The sequence below is a fragment of the Elephas maximus genome, chromosome 19 (assembly GCF_024166365.1).
Source record: "Elephas maximus indicus isolate mEleMax1 chromosome 19, mEleMax1 primary haplotype, whole genome shotgun sequence".
NCBI classification, from domain to species: domain Eukaryota; kingdom Metazoa; phylum Chordata; class Mammalia; order Proboscidea; family Elephantidae; genus Elephas; species Elephas maximus.
The window spans coordinates 63,807,582-63,825,931 of NC_064837.1; the positions used below are offsets into that span (position 1 = coordinate 63,807,582).

The following is an 18,350-nucleotide window of genomic DNA, read 5'->3' on the forward strand; positions in this document are numbered from 1 at the left end:
GCAGAAGGGAGCACTGCCCTCAGTCCGAGCTGGGGCTGCCACAAGCACCAGGTGCTGGGAGCTGTGACGGCGGCTGTTGTGAGCCCCAGGGCCCCAGAATGGACTCCCCTCTCCGCCCTTCCCAACATCTGCTCCCAGAAGCACCTCCCACCAGCCCTGACCTTTCTGGTCTTCGTCCAGCACAACTCACCTCCCACCCCTGCCCATTCTCTTTGGGTTTTCGAAAGTCACCCTTGCAGGTGACTTCGGAGACACCTCTTGGGGGCACCAGACTAGAACCGCATTAATGAGGCCCTGGGGACCAGCCTGTGAGCCACCAGATGGACAAAGTGATTTGGGCGGGCTCCAGCAACAAACAGGCCAGCACTGAAAACGTGGCCCGGACGTCTTGCAGCTCCTTCAATCAGGGTGTGAGTCTATTTTCACCTCCCCACGGTCGGCCTTGTGACTGGCCTTCTCCCAACAGAACGTGGTGGAACCTTCCCAAGTCCTGGCCTCAACTGCTTTGCCACTTCCACATCTCCCTCTTGGAGCCCTGCCTGAGACCACCATGCCACAAAGATGCCAAGTTGGTAAACCAGAGAAAGACAGAAGTCCAGCCTCCAGGCTCCCAGTTGAGCCCCACCCAGCTGACCACCAGCGGAATGCAACTTCCTGAGAGGGCCCAGGTGAGACTGGCAGAACTGCCCAGCGACCCACAAACTTGTGAGAAATAATAAGTCACAGTCATGGGAGCCACTGAGTTTTGGGATGGCTTTTTGTGCAGCAATGGATAAATGACACAAGGCTGGATGGGGCCAGGGTGGGCACGCCCTGAGGGCAGGCCCCTAATCTTTTATGTTTTCCAGTGGAAAGGGTGAAGGGAGCCCCTGCAGTGCTTGTAGCCTCTGGATGTGTCACCTTGTGGGTTGACCTCCAGGGACTGCCCCTCGTTCTTTCTTTGTCACTATCCCCCATTCCACAGAGAGAGTGGTTTTTCCTTCCCCAAGATCGCCGTCAGCTCCACCAGTCACCAGGGCCCCACCTGTGCTCCCTGTTCATGCCAACCTGGAGAACTCTCTGATATCTCCCATGCCACTGACAGTTGGAGACAAAACTACTCCTTCCAACTCTATCTTTCCTTCCATCCCACTCCCAGAAGTCTCTGATGCTTTAGGGACCTGTGCAGCCAGCCAGGAGGAGTTCACAGTCACAGAAACCCCCACTCCTCTAGCAGTTGTTGTGTGTCATTCCATAGCTACCCTATAGGACAGAGCAGAACTGCCCCATAGGGTTTCTTCGGCTGTCACCTTTACGGGAGCAGATCACCAGGTCTTTTTTCCAACAGTTAGAAAGCAGAAAAGAAGGTCACATCAGAGACTCCTCTTGGGGAAGACAAAGACACTGGGAGAAACCACCAAACCTTCCCATGAATGGGTATGAGAGAGGGTCCTGTGGGTAGGGTGGGGTGGGGGGCCAGGTGGCAAGACAGCCCCCTGGTGCCAGGGGTCATTGCCAACTCCTCAGACACCTGTCCAGGCCAGTGCACAACTCAGTCAAAGCCTAATTAGCTTCTGTGTCCTGGCTGTGTCCCCAAGGAGGGGGGGCCAAGGAAGACCTGGGGTGGTGGGCGTGGAGGATAGAAGATTCTTGGGGCGAGTTCGGGTCTCTAGCACAGAATGAACATCTCATTTTCAAACACTGAATGAACCCAGATAGGAAACACGTGTGCCTCCTTTGGAGCCCACCTCTTCCCGCCTCCCCAGAGGGGTGCATCTACCGGACCAGGCACGCATACGCCCATCTGCACGCACTGGTTTCCAGGGGGATTCAAACCAAATTCAAATATGTCAATTCCCGGTGATGAACAATCAAACCCTTCCTAATTTGCACGTTAAATTTCCTCGTGGTGGAAATAAATAGCCTCAGTTCATCAGAGAAGCGCTTTCCCCCAGAACCTTTTATAAAAGGCGGCAGCGAGCGCTTTCATTTGCATGTTTCACGCTGCACACTCTGGGGAGTCTGGGCGGACGAGGTCCCCAGGGCTGCGGAGATTGGCCGAGAAAGTGCGTCAGCCTGGTGAGCGGAGAAGGTGCGAGGAGGAGGGGGCGTGGCTGGTGCGCTCACCTGTGCGTCCCCACAGCGCCGTGCTAGGGGCACCCCTAACCTGCCCTGTGTCCCTGGGCGTTCGCTTTACCTCTCTGGACCTCAGTTTCTGTATCTATAGAATGGGAAGCAATAATTCCTGCCTTGTGGACTTACCAGGCCTCCCTGTGAGAATTAAATGTGATAACAACGAGGCACACCGTGAGTTCACACATGGACAGGAAGGACGCGCAGCTGTGCCTACTGAGTATGGAAATACAAGGATGTGCACACAGTGCCTTTGATAGTGCGGCATCTTTGTCCTCCCCACCCCCACGTCCCCAGCTTCAGAGGGCAACCTCGGCTTCATGGGCACGCCCACCCTGCCCCACCCCAAGGGTACTCAGGCCTGAGACGCCTTCTCTAAACCCACCGGGAGAGGACGGCGAGGAAAACTCAGCAGACACCCAAGAGGAGAGTGGTGGGGCAGAACCTGCCATGCGGGGTGCCACTCCACCCCTGCTGGGCCCCGAGGTGCCTCTCCCCAATACAGCGTGGCTGAGGTGCCCAGCCCCATGAGAGCAATGTCGCCAAACCTTTGGGTCTTTGCCTTCTATTATGCTAGGAGACCTCACAACTAGGTAGCCCTGTGAGGTCTCAGCAATGGTGGATTGGGGTGTCAGGTCTGAATTCTAGTTCTACCATTAGCTTGTGCTTGCCTCCCGCTGAACAATGGATGGCTGGGCCCGGATGCCAGCTCAGGCATTCTGTGCAGCCATCTCGAGGTCCTTGGTGGCCCCCTGTCCTTTGCTCAGGTCCAGACAGGTGACACCCACCATCCATCTCCTGCTTCCTTGGGGCTGGGGCTCACTTCCTCCCCATGCCAGGGCTCATTAGCCTGAGCTTGAGGAAACAGGTTGCTATAGAAACCGAGCCAGCCAATGTTTTAGAGACTTTTGCTTCTTCCCCCCCCCTTTCCCCTTACATTTTGAACTTATTAGTCTTAATTGACATAATTATCGCAATATCGACCTGAGGCACAGCTGTGCCTCTCACCGCCCATGGCCTGCCCCGACCCTCCTCACGTGCTTCCCTGTCGCCTCCCTCCCTCCCGGCAGCCTCTCTCCTGGCTTTTCCTGTGGCTCATCAGCAGACCCTGAGGCCACCACTGGGCCCCTCATGTCCTAGAAGAACCTGTCCTAGAGCAGAAGGAGGCCTCGTGGTCTGGAGTGGGTAGGATGGGCCAGGGTTTGGGGCCTTGGGCCGTGTGTGGAAGAGTTCCTGGGCATCTGTGGGGACAAGGTCAGGTCACAGAGACCCATGGCCATGTCCCCATGGTCACTCCCACAGCTGGAGAAGCCAATGCTTTTAGTAAGATGGCCGAGAGGAGGCCAGAGCGAGCCATTTACATTCCAGGAAGCTGGGGCTTAATAGGTGGGTGAACTCCAGTGTCTCTCTCAGTCTCCGTCTTCCCATATGTGAAATGGAGTTGTCCTGTTCACCCCATGCTGAGGGGCAGATGAAGCGCCAGTGAAAACCACTCTGTGAACCAGAAAGTTCCATCTACTAGGATGGCTATGAAGAGGGAGGAAGAGAGCCCCCTGCCCCAAGAGGTCTCAGAGGTTGTCCAGCCAGCTCTGACCTCCTTTCCTCCCATGCCAGGCTGGTTCTGCCCATGCCAAGCTAGGCCATCACACAAGGATGCCAGGACATCTACATGCCAAGGGGCAGCTCTGGCTCCGGCTGGGAGAGGCTGGAGGGCAGGAACCGGAGAAGGACGCTGAGTGGGAGGGCCTTGCCTGACCCCCATCAGTATGATGACCTCCTCGCTCTAGGCCAGTGTTCTCAACTGGGGGTAGTGTTGCCCCCAGGGGACATCTGGCAATGTCCGAGAAAGGGGAGAACAATGTAACTACCCAGATGTGCTGCTGAGCACCCTACAATGCACAGGACGGCCCCCCCACAACAAAGAACGTGACGGCTCCCAAAGTCAATAGTGTGGAGGTTGAGAAACCCTGCTCTCATTGCTGGTTTCCCTACAGGCAGCACAGGGGTGCTGGACTCAAATAACATTGGAGGGTCCTTCAAACTCTGCTTCCAATCCCATTGATGGTGGCCTGTGCCATGTGTGTATGTCACCGGGGCCAGCGGCAGGTCAGCCCACGGGCCTGCTGGGTGTCCTTCCACCTCCATGCCCTTCCTGGTTCCCTGGGAGGTGCACGTGCCGGGTCAGGAGAAGGACAGCACGCTTGGCTGGGGGCTGGCTTTCCCTCCTCCCGGTCCACCTCCCCCAGCCCTCCCTGAGGATTACGACATTTCTAAACTCGTTAACTTTTAATTACTAGCTTTCCTCTGCCTGAGTACACTGGCTCTGTGCCACGTATGTCTCTATTAAAATTCAATTTATGCCCATCATAACTAATTCCTGTACTTCAGCCTTTTCACCACCAGCCTTCAATTTTCAGACAAGATGTCCAAACTCTCGGCCGAATCGGAGTCAATCTCCAAAGAGGCTGGGAATGGGCAGATGGGATCTGGCTGCGTCGAGGAAGGGGAGCCTGGACTTCTGGGGAGGGTGGAAATGAAGCCGTGGCAGGGAAGGATGAGGAGGAGAGAGGAGGAAGGAGGGCCAGGTCCTGTGTTTGTTGGCTCAGATCACCCTGTCCGTTTACAGAGCCATCTACATCCTGTCACCCTCTGCACACTTGATGTGACATTCGTTACCATCCTTCTTGTTGCTGGATGCCGTCGAGGAGATTTTCCACTTATAATGACCCCACGTGACAGAAGAGAATGGCTCCATAGGGTTTTCTGGCTGTAATCTTTATGGGAGCAGATTGCCAGGTCTTTCTCCCTCGAAGCCACTGAGTGGGTTCAAACAGCAAACCTTTCAGTTAGCAGCCTAGCACTTAACCGTTGTGCCATCAGGGCTCCTGACAACAACCCTGGGAGGTAGCTATTAGTATTATTTCCACTTGACAGACAAGGCAACTGAGTCAGGGATTATGTAATTTGCCCAAAGGCACACGGCGAGTCAGGGGCAGGGCTGAGATCCGTATTGGGAGGATGCTGGAGCTGAGTCTTAGAAGACAAGCTAAGGATTGCCAAGTAGAAAAGGTATGTAAGGGCAGTACAGGTGGAAGAGACAGGTGAGCAAAGGCATGGGGGTGTGGAATAGCAGAGGCCTCTGGTCAACGGGAGTCCCTGGGTGCTGCAAATGTTTAACATGCTCTCTGCTAACCAAACATTGGTGGTTTGAGTCCACTCAGACACCTTGGAAGAAAAGCCTAGCAATCTACTAAAAAATCCGCCACTGAACACCCTGTAGGGCACAGCTCTACTCTGGCACACATGGGCGGCATGCGTCAGAGTCAACTTGAAGGCACCTGGTTTGATTGGTTTTAGTCAATGATACATTCAGCCCGTTAGTGAAGGGGGTTGGTGAGAGCGGAGGCTGGACAGAGAGGCAGGACCAAGTTTGGGGTCAAGGTCCTGGCTTTCTGTGCAGGCAGGCTGTGTGACCTTGAGCAAGCAGCAGGACCTCTCTGAGCCACGGCTCCTAGCTGTGAAGCAGAGATAGTAATAGCATCAACCTCGAAGCACCAGAGCGCAGGAGTGATACTTGTAGGGGCTTGGCTCAGTTCCTGGTACCCACAGCCCCCCAGCACATGCCCCAGAGCCCTCTGGGAAGATGCTACCTCGGCCTCCCCTGCCCTTGCTGCCTGCTCTCTTTTCTGAGGGAAGGCCAGAGAGGAGGGCCAGAGAACAAGAGAGAGACAAAGTAGCCGTGCTGGAGTTTCTCTTTATCCTCTCCTCTGAGGAGTTTCAAAGGCTGCAGGGGCTCCGTGTGCATCCCCGCCTCTGTGTCCCTCCCCAGGGCCACATGGCCCTCTGTCGGGGCCGGGCTTTCATCTCCACACACTAAGCCCGTACAGCATTCCTGACACTGCAGCTCTGCCAGCAAGGGACCGAAACGCCCACCTGGGCTCACTGGGCCCCCCTCCACATACACCTCTCTTTCATTGACTGGGGACTGTTTGTTGCCACAGGGACAGGACGGCCTTGGCTGCTCTCACACCCTCGGAAGGCCCTGAGGAGCCTAGACTTCTTTCCCAGGGAGCAGAAGTGACAAGCAGTGACGGGGGGCGGGGGGGGCAGGGGGCAGAAGTCCTGTCAGGAAACCTCCGTGTGTTTCCCGAAAGGATACAGAAAGGATGAGAGCACGCTCAGTCTGACAGAGCTCTCGGACTTGCCACTTGCTCCCTGGATGACCCCAGGCACATTGCAGAACTTCTCTGAGCTTCAGGTTCCTCCCCTGCACAACGAGGCCAATAATGCTCACCGCACAGCCTTGCTGTGAAATGATGTATGGAAAGTACCTGGCACACAGTGAGCTGCCATAAACGTTAGCTCTCCTCTGGGCGCGTGCCTGATTACACGTGGGGATGTGTGTGTGTGAGTGCGTGCAGCGTCTGCCTGAGTGATTCCGCCCCCCCATTTGATTTTAAGTATGCCAATATGGGAGTAGGTATTACCAGGGCCAGGATGAAATGATCTGGTAGATGACTTTGCCAGGACTGATCACAGGGACAGGTGGTCACCGTCCATCCTCCTCCATCAAGACCTCCTAATTGTCATTTCTTGAGCTGGTGGGGTCGTTTCCAGCCACACTGCAGCCCTCACTGGTGAAAAGGATACAAACTGAGACTGAGCTGATTCATCTTGGAGAAAAGGCCGGGAGGGGAGCGAGGAGGAGGGAGCGAGGGAGATGAGTCTGATGGAAGAGGCTCAGGTGCCAACACAAGAGGCCAGACCTCTAGTGAGTTACCATCCATGCAGTCAGAAAGGTACCCAAACACACTGACAAGCTTTGCACAGACACACATAACCGTTAAGCACCTATACAAGCTGTGATGGAATCACACACACACAAACACACATTCCAACAAACACATGAGACCTCATACATCTCAATAGGCATTGGGATCAACACCCCCATGTCTCCCTCCTCCCCGACACACACCAATTGTCACTTTGTGAGGCTGGACACATATTCCAATGGTGAAGGTGGGTGGAGGGATCAATGCCCCAAACCTTTGGAAGGGTCTTCCCAGGCAGGGCCCAGCCCACATGAGAAAAATGATCTCCTTTTTTAAATCATACTTTGCTTTGTACCAAGTGGTACATCCCAACTGTCACAGCCACTTTATTTCAAACTGGGAATTCAAGGCTGGTTTCAAATGGGAAGAAGATTTGTCACCGACAAGGGGATCTCATAACACGTGCCAAAAAAAAAAAGCTGCAGAAAGGATCCTGGGCAGCATCACTGGAATAGCTGTGTGATGTGTTGAACTGTGTCCCCCCAAAAGGTATGTTGAAGTCCTAAGACCCGGTAGCTGTGAGTGTGACCTTGTTTGGAAATAGGGTCTTTGAAGATGTTATCAGTTAACATGAGGGCATGCTGGGGCAAGGTGACTCCTAATCAGAGACCGATTACACCATAAGCAAGGTAAGCATGGGCTTACCTGTGCTTACTTACTAATCTGTAGTATACGATTTCACCATATCTTCGAATGTGTTCTTCGAATCAGTTCAGAGCAGTTCAGGAACGGTTCAGTAATTGCTGACTTAAACGAAGGCAGCGTATGCATCGCATGAGCAACCAAAACTATCGCCCATCAGATTTTGACTCGATGAGAAAAGAGAGGTGCCCCGCTCAAAGATGGCAGCCAACTGCACCACTTTGAATGTGTTTCACTTTCCACAATTGTGCCAATAATCCAATGTCCTGCATGGATCCAGGAAGTTTCAGAAGCCTGATGTTGGAGATTGGATTATTGGCAGTGTGGTCAGCCACCATCTTTGAGCGGGGCACAACTGTTTGTTTCCTGTTGTTGTTCTGAGGTGCCATCGAGTCGGTTCTGACACACAGTGACCCTATGTACAACAGAAGGAAACACTGCCCGGTCCTGCTCCATCCTCACAATTGTTGTTATGGTTGAGCCCATTGTTGCAGCCACTGTGTCAATCCATCTCATTAAAGGTCTTCCTCTTTTTCACTGACCCTCCACTTTACCAAGCATGATGTCCTTCTCCAGGGACAGGTTCCTCCTGGTAACATGTCCAAAGTACATTTCAGGTCAAAATCCCCTGGACAACAGATTTGGTTGCTATGCAACGTGTACGCTGCCCTTGTTTATGTTGGCAATTACTGAAGCGTTCCAAACTGGTTTGAAGCCCTGGCTGAAGCCTATGTGAGTCTGTTCACTATAGATTAGTAAGTAAACACAATTAAGCCCATGTGTACTTTGCTTACTAGTTTATCTGCCCCTGGTCCTAATCCAATATGAGTGGTGTCCTTATAAAAGGAGAGAAGAGATGCAGAGACAGACACAAAGAGTAGACAGCCGTACAAAGGCAGAGGCAGAGATGGGGTTATATTGCAGCTGCAAGCCCAGAACCTCCTGGGTCTGCCAGAAGTTTACAGAAATGGGAAAAAACCCTTCCCTAGAGCCTTAGGAGAGAGGATGGCCCTGCCGACACCCTGAATTCAGACTCCCAGCCTCCAGAACTGTGAGGCAATAAAATTCTGTTGTTTTACATCACCCACTTTGTGGTACTTTGTTAGGGCAGTCCAGGAAACTAGTCTAGGTGTGCAGACTTCTGGGTGACCGCTCGGGAGGAAACACACTCATTTGATGTGTGATTTCCTGTGGGTTTGTTACTGGATTAGTCCCATTATTCCATCAAGACGGACACTTGTATAATAATAACCTATCAGTTGCCACTGAGTTAACCCCTACTCATGGTGAACCCATGTGTGTCAGAGTAGAAATGTGCTCCATAGGGTTTTCGATGGCTGATTTTTCAGAAGTAGATTGCCAGGCCTTTCTTCTGAATCCACTGCTGTCCACCGACTCCAACTCAGGGCAACCCATGTGTGTCAGAGAGGAACTGTGCTTACCAGGGTTTTCAAGGGCTGATTTTTCAGAAGCAGAATGCCAGGTCTTTCTTCCAAGGCACCTGAGTGGATTTGAACCACCAACTTTTCAGTTAGCAGCCAAGTGATTTAACGATTTGCACCATCAAGGGACTCCACAGGAATAATAATAGGTACCATTTGTTTCATGTCTATGTGCCAAGGACTGGGCTTGACCCCTAGATGTATATGGATCCACTGATGTATATGGATCCACACAGTCACCACAGTCACCTGTACTCAGGAGGATGCACAGCCTTGTCTTTGTGTTGGTATCTCACCCACCCCAACCCCCCGCACACACACACATATACACACACCAGGCCCATTCTGTCACAGATCCCACCGAGAATAAAGCCCCTAGGAGGCTGGACATGAATACAAACTTCTTCCTTTGAAAATGGGGTAGGAAACATAGTTAAATTTATGGCAACACTTCTAATCTTATTTTCACTCAACTTGCTGAGTAAATTTAACTATTTTTCTGCCTGAAAATTGGATATTATCACCCTACTCCAAACCTGGGGATTAGGGATTCCTCAGGAGCAAGCAGTGGTCAGAGGGCCATGGAATGAGAGGCTGGCCAACCTCCTACGTAATGCAATTTTCAGTATGCGTTCACTGAAAAGGTGAATCTTGAACATTCTATTGAGCCAAAACATCAGAAAGTGCTTGAAATCTGGCGGGGAACTTGTCAAAACGACACAGGATCTAGTCTGAAGGGGCTCCACTGGCCAAATATGAATTATATTAGCATCAAAATGAATGACATGGATGGGTTAAAACATATTGATAAACAAAAAATCCGAGTTCAAACTGATCCTAAATTATTTTATAAGGGGTAAGAAGGGAAAGCTCTTCTTTACAAAAGATTGCCAGTGAATAGACGTAGAAGGAATGATAGAAACAGAAATTCGCCTTATTGCAACCACCATGGGAATAATGGATTCTGTTTAGACTCATCAATGGATGCTAAACCACTGGGTGGGGGTTCTAGTGAAGAGGGCATTCATATAGTCCCAGGCTATCACTCCATAGGTCACTCATCAATTACAAAGAGAATTAACAACAAAAAAGACAAACAACCCAATTAAAAAATAGGCAAAGGACTTGGACATTTCACCAAAGAAGAAATACAAATGGCCAACAAGCATATGAAAAGATGCTCAATATCACTGGTCTTTAGGAAAATGCAAATCAAAACCACAATGAAATATTACTTTGCCCTCCCCTACTAGGATGGTGTCTTAGGCTGGGCTCTCTAGAGAAGCAAAACCAGTAAAACATAAATACATATCGGGAGAGATTTATATCAAGAAAATGGCTCACAGGGTTGTAGAGGCTGGAATGTCCCAAGTCTGTGGGTCAGGATAGAGGCTTCTCCTGATTCATGTAGCCGCAGGGGCTAGCAAACCAACGATCGGCAGGTCAGAGAGCAGGGCTCTTGCTTACAGGCTGGGAAGGTCGATGAATCCCAAGACTGGCAGGGAAGACCACAGGTAAGCTGCTAGCTCAAGTCCCAAGAACTGGAGGTCAGACGAACAGGAGCCAGTTGTGGGATTCAGAGTAATCAAAAGCCCATGAGACTTGCCAGAATTTTCACTTACATTCAACGCAGGCCACAAGCCCAAGGAAACTCCCTTTCAACTGACTGTCTACTCACAGCAGATCCCATCATGGAAGTGATCACAACATCATATGATTGCCAAACCACTGAGAATCATGGCCCAGCCAAGTTGACACGCAACCTTAACCATCACAGATAGCTACGATGAAAATCAAAACAAGAAAATAAAAATGAAAAACAATAGGTGTTGGCGAGAATGTGCAGAAATTGGAACTCTCATCCATTGTTGGTGAGATTGTAAGATGTCACAGCCACTGTGGAAAACAGTTCAGTGGCTCCTCAAAAAGTTAAACACAGAGTTACCACATGATCCAGCAATTCCACTCCTATACACCCAGAAGAATTGAAAGCAGGAACACAAATAGATACATGTACACCAATTCACAATAGCTAAAAGGTGGAAACAACCTAAATGTCCATCAACAGATGAACAGATAAACAAAATGTGGTATAATTGCAAAGGGGAGAAGACACTTGATACCCCGACAATGGGGAAATCTGATGACCATCATCTTGACCAAATGATCAAACCTAACATCACCAATAACGGGGCAAACTGGCATCGGGTGCCTTCCAGTAAGAAGCAGAGAGATCATACACCTGAGTAATAGTCCTGCCCAAACATCTGATGTGAGACTAATCATGAGGCTATTACTGGATGAATTCACATTGTGAGACATTCTTCAAGACCAGCTGTATTCTTAAAAAATGTCAATGCTATGATAGGACATGAAAGATAGGAAAAAACAATAAGGGATAGTTCTAGATTTAAGGACTCTGAAGAGTCATGAGGACTAAATGCAATGTGTGGTCCTTGATTAGATCTTGTATTGAACAACAACAACAATGGCCATAAAAGATGTAATTGAAACAAGTAGAGATATTCAAATATGGGCTGTATATTAGATAGTAGTACTGTATCAGTGTTAAATTCTCAAGTGTGAAAATTGATTGTGGTTGTGTAGGAGAACACCTTGTTCTTAGGAAATACTCCTTAGGGGTGAAGTGAAAGAATGTTTGTAACAAATTAATAGTTGAGTAAAAAAAGTGTCTGTCTATGTGTGTATGGAGAGAGAGAGAAGAGAGAGCAAATAAGGCAAAATGTTAAGAATTTGTGAATTGTAAAGGCTGTTTTTTTTTTTTTTTAAAGGCTGTGCAGGTGTTCACGATACTATACTTAAAATTTTTCTAAGCTTTGAAGTTTTTCAAACTAAAAAATAAAGAGATAAGAAACACATATTGAGCCCTTGCTGTGGGTCAGGACTTCTTTGGAGGCAGGGGTGGTATGGTGGACATGGGTGGTTCCTATCTGCCCCATCACCCTTTTTCCTTCTTCTGCTAACATCTCTGGCCCTCCTTCTCAACTATGTGACTCTAGTGTGGGAGAGCCCAGCGTTCTCTGTCCTGCAGTAGACACATGATGCAGTTCTGGCCAGTCACAGTACCCCATTCTGATGTCCATTGGGATTGGTCAGGGATGATCCAAGCAGGCCAATCAGAATCCTTCCATGGGACTTTTCTAAATGAAATTTCCTGGGAAGTTCCTTCTACTCTGAAATCATGTAGCTCTACGAAGAACAAAGTGGGAGGCCTCATACTACTTGATTTTAGAACATATTATACCGCCACAGTATAATACTGGTACAACAACAGATACGTAGACCAATGGAACAGAATTGAGAGTACAGACGTAAATTCATCCACCAATGAGCAGCTGGTGGCATAATGGTTAAGAGCTACAGCTGCTAACCAAGAGGTCGGCAGTTCAAACCCACAAGGTGCTCCTTGGAAACCCTATGGGACAGTTCTACTCTGTTCTATAGGGTCGCTATGAGTTGGAATCAACTAGACGGCAATTGGTTTTTTGGTTTATGAGCAGCTGATATTTGACAAAGGCCCAAAGTCTGTTAATTGGGGAAAAGACCATCTCTTTAACTAATAGTGCTGGTATAACTGGATATCCATCTGCAAAAGAAAGAAACAAGACCCATACCTCACACCATGCACAAGAATTAACTCAAAATGGATCAAAGACCTAAACATAAAATCTAAAACAATAAACATCATGGAAGAAAAAATAGGGACAATGCTAGGAGCCCTAATACATGGCATAAACGGCATACAAAACATTACTAACAATGCATAAACACTAGAAGAGAAAATAGAAAACTGGGAGCTTCTAAAAATCAAATACATACTTCACCAAAAGAATAAAAAGACAACCTACAGACTGGGAAAAAAATTTTGGCTGCGACAAATCAGATCAGCATCTAATCTCGTAAATCTACAAGATACTGTGAAACCTCAACAACAAAAAGACAACTAACCCGATTAAAAAATGGGCAAAGGATATGAACTGGCACTTCACCAAAGAAGACATTCAGGTGGCTACCAGATACATAAGGAAATGCTCGTGATCATTAGCAATTAGAGAAATGCAAATCAAAACTACAATGAGATACCATCTCACTCCAACAAGGCTAGCATTAATCCAAAAAAACACAAAATAATCAATGTCAGAGGGGTTGTGGAGAGACTGGAACACTTAGACACTGCTGGTGGGAATGTAAAATGGTACAACCACTTTGGAAATCGATTTGGCACCCCCTTAAAAATCTATCAATAGAAGTACCATATGATCCAGCAATCCCACTCCTTGGAATATATCCTAGAGAACTAAGAGCCCTCACAAATAGATATATGCACACCCATGTTCACTGCAGCACTGTTCACAATAGCAAAAAGATGGAAACAAGGAGGTGCCCATCAATGGGCGAACGGATAAATAAATTATGGTATATTCACACAATAGAATACTACCCAGAATAGAATAAGCAACGATAAAGAACAACAATGAATCTGTGAAACACAACATGGATAAATCTGGAAGGTACAATGCTGAGTGAAATTAGTCAGTCGCAAAAGGACAAATACTGTATGAGACCGCTATTGTAAGAACTCAAGAAAAGGTTTAAACATAGAAGAAAACATTTTTTGATGGTTACAAGGATGGGGAAGGAGGGAGGGGGTATTCACTTACTAGATAGTGGACAAGAATTGCCTTAGGTGAAGGGAAGGAGAACACACAATACAGGGGAAGTCAGCACAACTAAACCAAAAGCTAAGAAGTTTCCTGAATACAACAAAACACTTCGAGGAACAGAGTAACAGGGGTGGTGGGTCTAGGGACCATGATTTCAGGGGACATCTAGACCAACTGGCATAACAAAGCGTATTAAGAAAACGTTCTGGATCCCATTTTGCTGACTGGTGTCTGGGGTCTTAAAAGCTGGCGAGTGGCCATCTAAGACACATCAATTTGTCCCAACCCACTTGGAGCAAAGGAGAATGAAGGACATCAAAGACACAAGGAAAATATGAGCCCAAGAGACAGAAAGGGCCACATAAACCAGAGACTCCATCAGCCTGAGAACTGGAAGAACTAGATGGTGCCTGGCTAACACCAATGACCACTCTGACAGGGAACTCAACAGAGAGTCCCTGATGGAGCAGGAGAAAAGCAGAGTGCAGAACTCAAATTCTAGTAAAAAGACCACACTTAACAGTCTGAGACTGGAGGGACCCCGGAAGACATGGATCCCGGATGCTCTGTTAGCCCAGAACTGCAACCATTCTGAAGCCAACTCTTCAGACAAAGATTAGACGGGACTATAAGGCAGAAAATGATACTCACGAAGAGAGTACTTCTTAGTTCAAGTAGATACATGAGACTAAATGGGCAGCTCCCGTCAGGAGGCAAGATGAGAAGGCAAAAAGGGACCAGAGCGAGTTGAATGGACACAGGAAATTCCAGGTGGAAAGGAGGGGTGTGCTGTCACATTATAGGGAGAGTAACTAGGGTCACATAACAATGTGTGTATAAATTTTTGTATGAGAAACTAACTTGTACTGTAAACTTTCACTTAAAGCACAATAAAAAAAAGAGAAAGAGAGAAATAGATTAGAGCCTTGGAAGTCCTATGGGGCAGTTCTATGAGTTGAAATCTACTTGATGGCACACAACAACAACTTCCCTAATAAACCCCATATCTGTATAGTCTATGAGTTCCGTGTGGCCACTGAAACGAATTATCAAACCCAGCAGAGAAGTAGAGAGTGCCATGGCTGGTGTCAGAAGTGGTAAAAAGGTTGGAGCGAGGAGATATATCTGACCTCCACCTCATAGGAATCAGCCTTGGGCTGATGCCAACGGTGATTCTCTCTCCCCCTCGTGAAGTCAGGGGAGGTCAGACACTGATGCCACTCCATTTTTACAGAGATGCATTATGGGAAGTCATGAAGGGCAGAGGAGAGGGAGAAGAGTGTGCGTGTGAGAGAGAGAGAAAGAACACATACACGTGCACTATTATCAGGAAAGGCATTTGAGCTGGGCCTTGCAGGAGAGAGAAGATTCTGAAAGGGGGCAATATTCTGAGAGCAGGAGGCACGACAGTTCGGACCAAGGCAGAGAAGAGGGCAAGTGCAGGGAGCTGTCCTGGGAGTGGGATAGTCTGGTGGAAATGTAGGTTAGCTCAGATGAAAATAGCAAGAGTTGAGACAGAGCTGCAAGGAGCAGATCATGAAGAGTTCCGAAGGCCATGCTAAGAACTGTAGACCTTACCTTGTGGCAGGGCAAGGTTTGATTACAGGAAAATCCTAATCAGACGTGGGCATGTTAGCCACCCCCAGTCCATCCTAGCCAGCTCTCTCAGGAGTAAGGAGGCAGGAGCTTTGCTTTGCTAATGGCAGCTGGTGCATCTTCCCTGTATCACTTCTGCCCAACAAAGCTCTGAAATAGAATATCTGGATTTCTGCCTCTGCTTTGTTTTCTAGAATTTTTAGAGCTGTTAAAGTAAAAAGTTAGAAGACACATTGCAGCGGCCCCTCCTCAAAGAGAGGCAATGTGGGATGGTAAAGAACCCCAGCTCTAGAGTCAGACAATGCAAATTTGAAGCCCAGCTCAACAATGTGAAACTTGGAGTAAATTATTTAATCTCTAAACCTCAGTTTCCTCATCTGTACAATGGGGATAACAATTAAACCTATTCATAGGATTGCTGGCAGGATTAAACGAGACAATCACAGAGTGTGCATCATAATGTAGGCCTATAATAAATTCTTTCTCGCTGCCAGTAACTATTGTTATCATCACCATCACCAACAGAGGGACCCTGATACCTCCAGGGTCAGAATGCTGACCATTTCCAAAGGTAGCCTGTCCCCTTGTTGGGCAGGTCTGGTCCTTCAGCTCAGCTGGAATCTACTTCCATGTAACACCCACCCTTGGGTCCTTGCTGTACCAGGGCAACAAAGGAACAGCTCTGGACCAGATCAACAACTGGCTCTCCTCCTGGATCCTGCCTGAAGCTCCCTGCCAGCGGAAGCCAAGGGCAGGCTGGAAGGCCCTGGCACCACTTATACTTGTGGTGTGGCATCTGCCCGCTCTTGGTGTTCCCATTCAAGCATGTGCATCCTCCAAGAGGCATGTGGGGGCTCCTAAAGAAGACTGTCAAAACTGCCTGGTGGGTGCCAGGCTGCGACCAGGAGTGGCTCTGGGCTCCCAAATGAAAATCATTTCAGGGTCTGCCCCAGTAGGTCCCTCTGGTCTTGTGGGTTCCCTGGAAAACCCAAGGCTCAGAGTAGCCAGCTCTGGAGGGTCTTCTGCTTTCTGGCCCAGGCCTCTCCCCATCAACAGTGGGGCAAAGGTGGTCCTCCTGCCCCGGCCCCTCCCTCTTCCTCCTTTGCCAACATGACCACACCTCACACGAGTCAATCCAGTCTAGGGTCAGGGCAGAAGGAACATGCGGGTAGACATCAGCCAAAACTCTTGCCTGCTGCCTCATAAAGGAAAGGATAGCTCTCCAGGAAAAACAGATCCTCCAGCAATTAAATCCCCCTCCTCTCATCTGCATTCCTGTCCCTGGCGGCAGATTTGTATCACCATCCCCAGGGCAAGACAATCTTGTTTCCCCAACAAAACCGATTATGTACATCAGGCCAGGGATTAATCACAAGCACAGGGTTGGGAGGCAATAAAACAAGGCAGAGATGGGAGGATAGAGTGGGAGGGAGGGAGGCAAGCTCCCCCCTGCTCTGCGAGGCCAAGGGAAAGGCTAGGGCCTGGCTGGGCTGGAGGAGTGGCTGCTTCACATTCAAGCTTCTGGCAGTGAACCTGCCCTTGCTGAAACCCTGTTCTCTCTCCCTCCTCTCCTCTCTCCCAGCTTGGCAGTGTCCTGGGCAGGGAAGGACAGCCTAGACCAAATCTCCAGTGCATGGGCACAGCCAGGTGCCCCGGGAGGGCCACCTCCATGTCCCACCTGAATTGTCCCCCAAATAGAAGATGTCTCTCCCTTACTGAGCTCAAGTTGCTGCATGCCCACCCTCCCCCCGCCAGCTTCATTGGACCCAGGTCCATCATGAGCGATAGTAGGGTTCTTCTCTGGGACCAGGGCATAAAGGAACTCTGGCCACAGCTGTGGTCATGGCCACAGATGCTGGGAACAAGCTCCTCTCTTCCCTCCCCAATCATCTTCTCCACCCTGCCTGGCAGTGGCCCCACCCACCACTGAGCCATCCTCAGCTGAGCTCAACAGGGCCGAAGTCTTCTCACACCTGGGGCAGGGCTGCCTTTGCCCACAGTCTATGGCCAAGGGCACCGCCACTGCACGGGCCCCTGGCCCTGATACCACCTTGACTTTGAGGCAGTAGCCCTGGCAGTCAGGAAGAACTGGGGGAAGGGGCGGCTCACCTGTACTCCAGGGAGAACTTGGTCAGCTCTCGGTTGTTATGGAGCCACTTGAACTCCAGTGGCCAGCTGCCCTCAGCCATGCATGTGAGCACCAGGCGGTTCCCCTCCAGGTGCACCTGCGTCCTCACTGGCTCCGTCTTGAAATATGGCGGCACATCATCTGTGGGAAACAGGAACAAAGAGCCACCGGTTAGCACTTACTCTCCTGGATGCGTTCATATGATATCCTAACAGCCCTAAACAGGTAGAGCAGGTATTTGCCAGCCAGGTAACTTGTCCAGGGCCACACAGCTGGGAAAGATTTGAACTCAGATCAGTCGGCTGGGTCTTCTTTGTGCTTCACTCAGGCTCTCAAAGTCAGTAGGAGTCCTCTATGCCTACCAACCGGGCCCCTGCTTCCCCCTCCCCACCTGTCCTGTCCCCAGGGACCCATCCAGGGTCATCCGCCTCTGCTGCCCCCACTTTGCCCCATCACCTTCTTTCTCTCCACCTTGAGAATCCCATCCATTCCATATCCTTTGCTTCTGGAATATTCTTCTGCCAGGGCGGAAGGAGGGAGGGAAGGAGGGAGGGAAGGAGGGAGGGAGGGAGGAAGGGAAGGAAGGAAGGAAGGAAGGAAGGAAGGAAGGAAGGAAGGAAGGAAGGAAGGAAGGAAGGAAGGAAGGAAGGAAGGAAGGAAGGAAGGAAGGAAGGAAGGAAGGAAGGAAGGAAGGAAGGAAGGAAGGAAGGAAGGAAGGAAGGAAGGAAGGAAGGAAGGAAGGAAGGAAGGAAGGAAGGGTGCTTATAAACTGCATCAGGAAAATAAGAAGGTATGTTGATAGAAGCTGGCGGGTGATGGAGGGTGTCTGGAGTCCTACTCCCCAAAGCTGGAGGAAATCCCTCAAAGGCATCAAGGGCAAAGTCCTTCCTGTGGCTGGAATACTGCCCCCACC

At 49.6% G+C, this 18,350-nt stretch overlaps 1 protein-coding gene across 2 annotated transcripts in view; it reads right to left on the reverse strand.

The window, feature by feature from the left end:
- The window catches only part of SDK2 (sidekick cell adhesion molecule 2), a 310,850-nt gene that overhangs the window by 149,704 nt on the left and 142,796 nt on the right, over positions 1–18,350 (reverse strand). For both annotated transcript variants that reach the window (XM_049861426.1, XM_049861425.1), the window contains exon 2: positions 17,419–17,578. In XM_049861426.1, the coding sequence (XP_049717383.1) occupies positions 17,419–17,578 (160 nt within the window). The remainder of the gene's footprint in view (positions 1–17,418; positions 17,579–18,350) is intronic.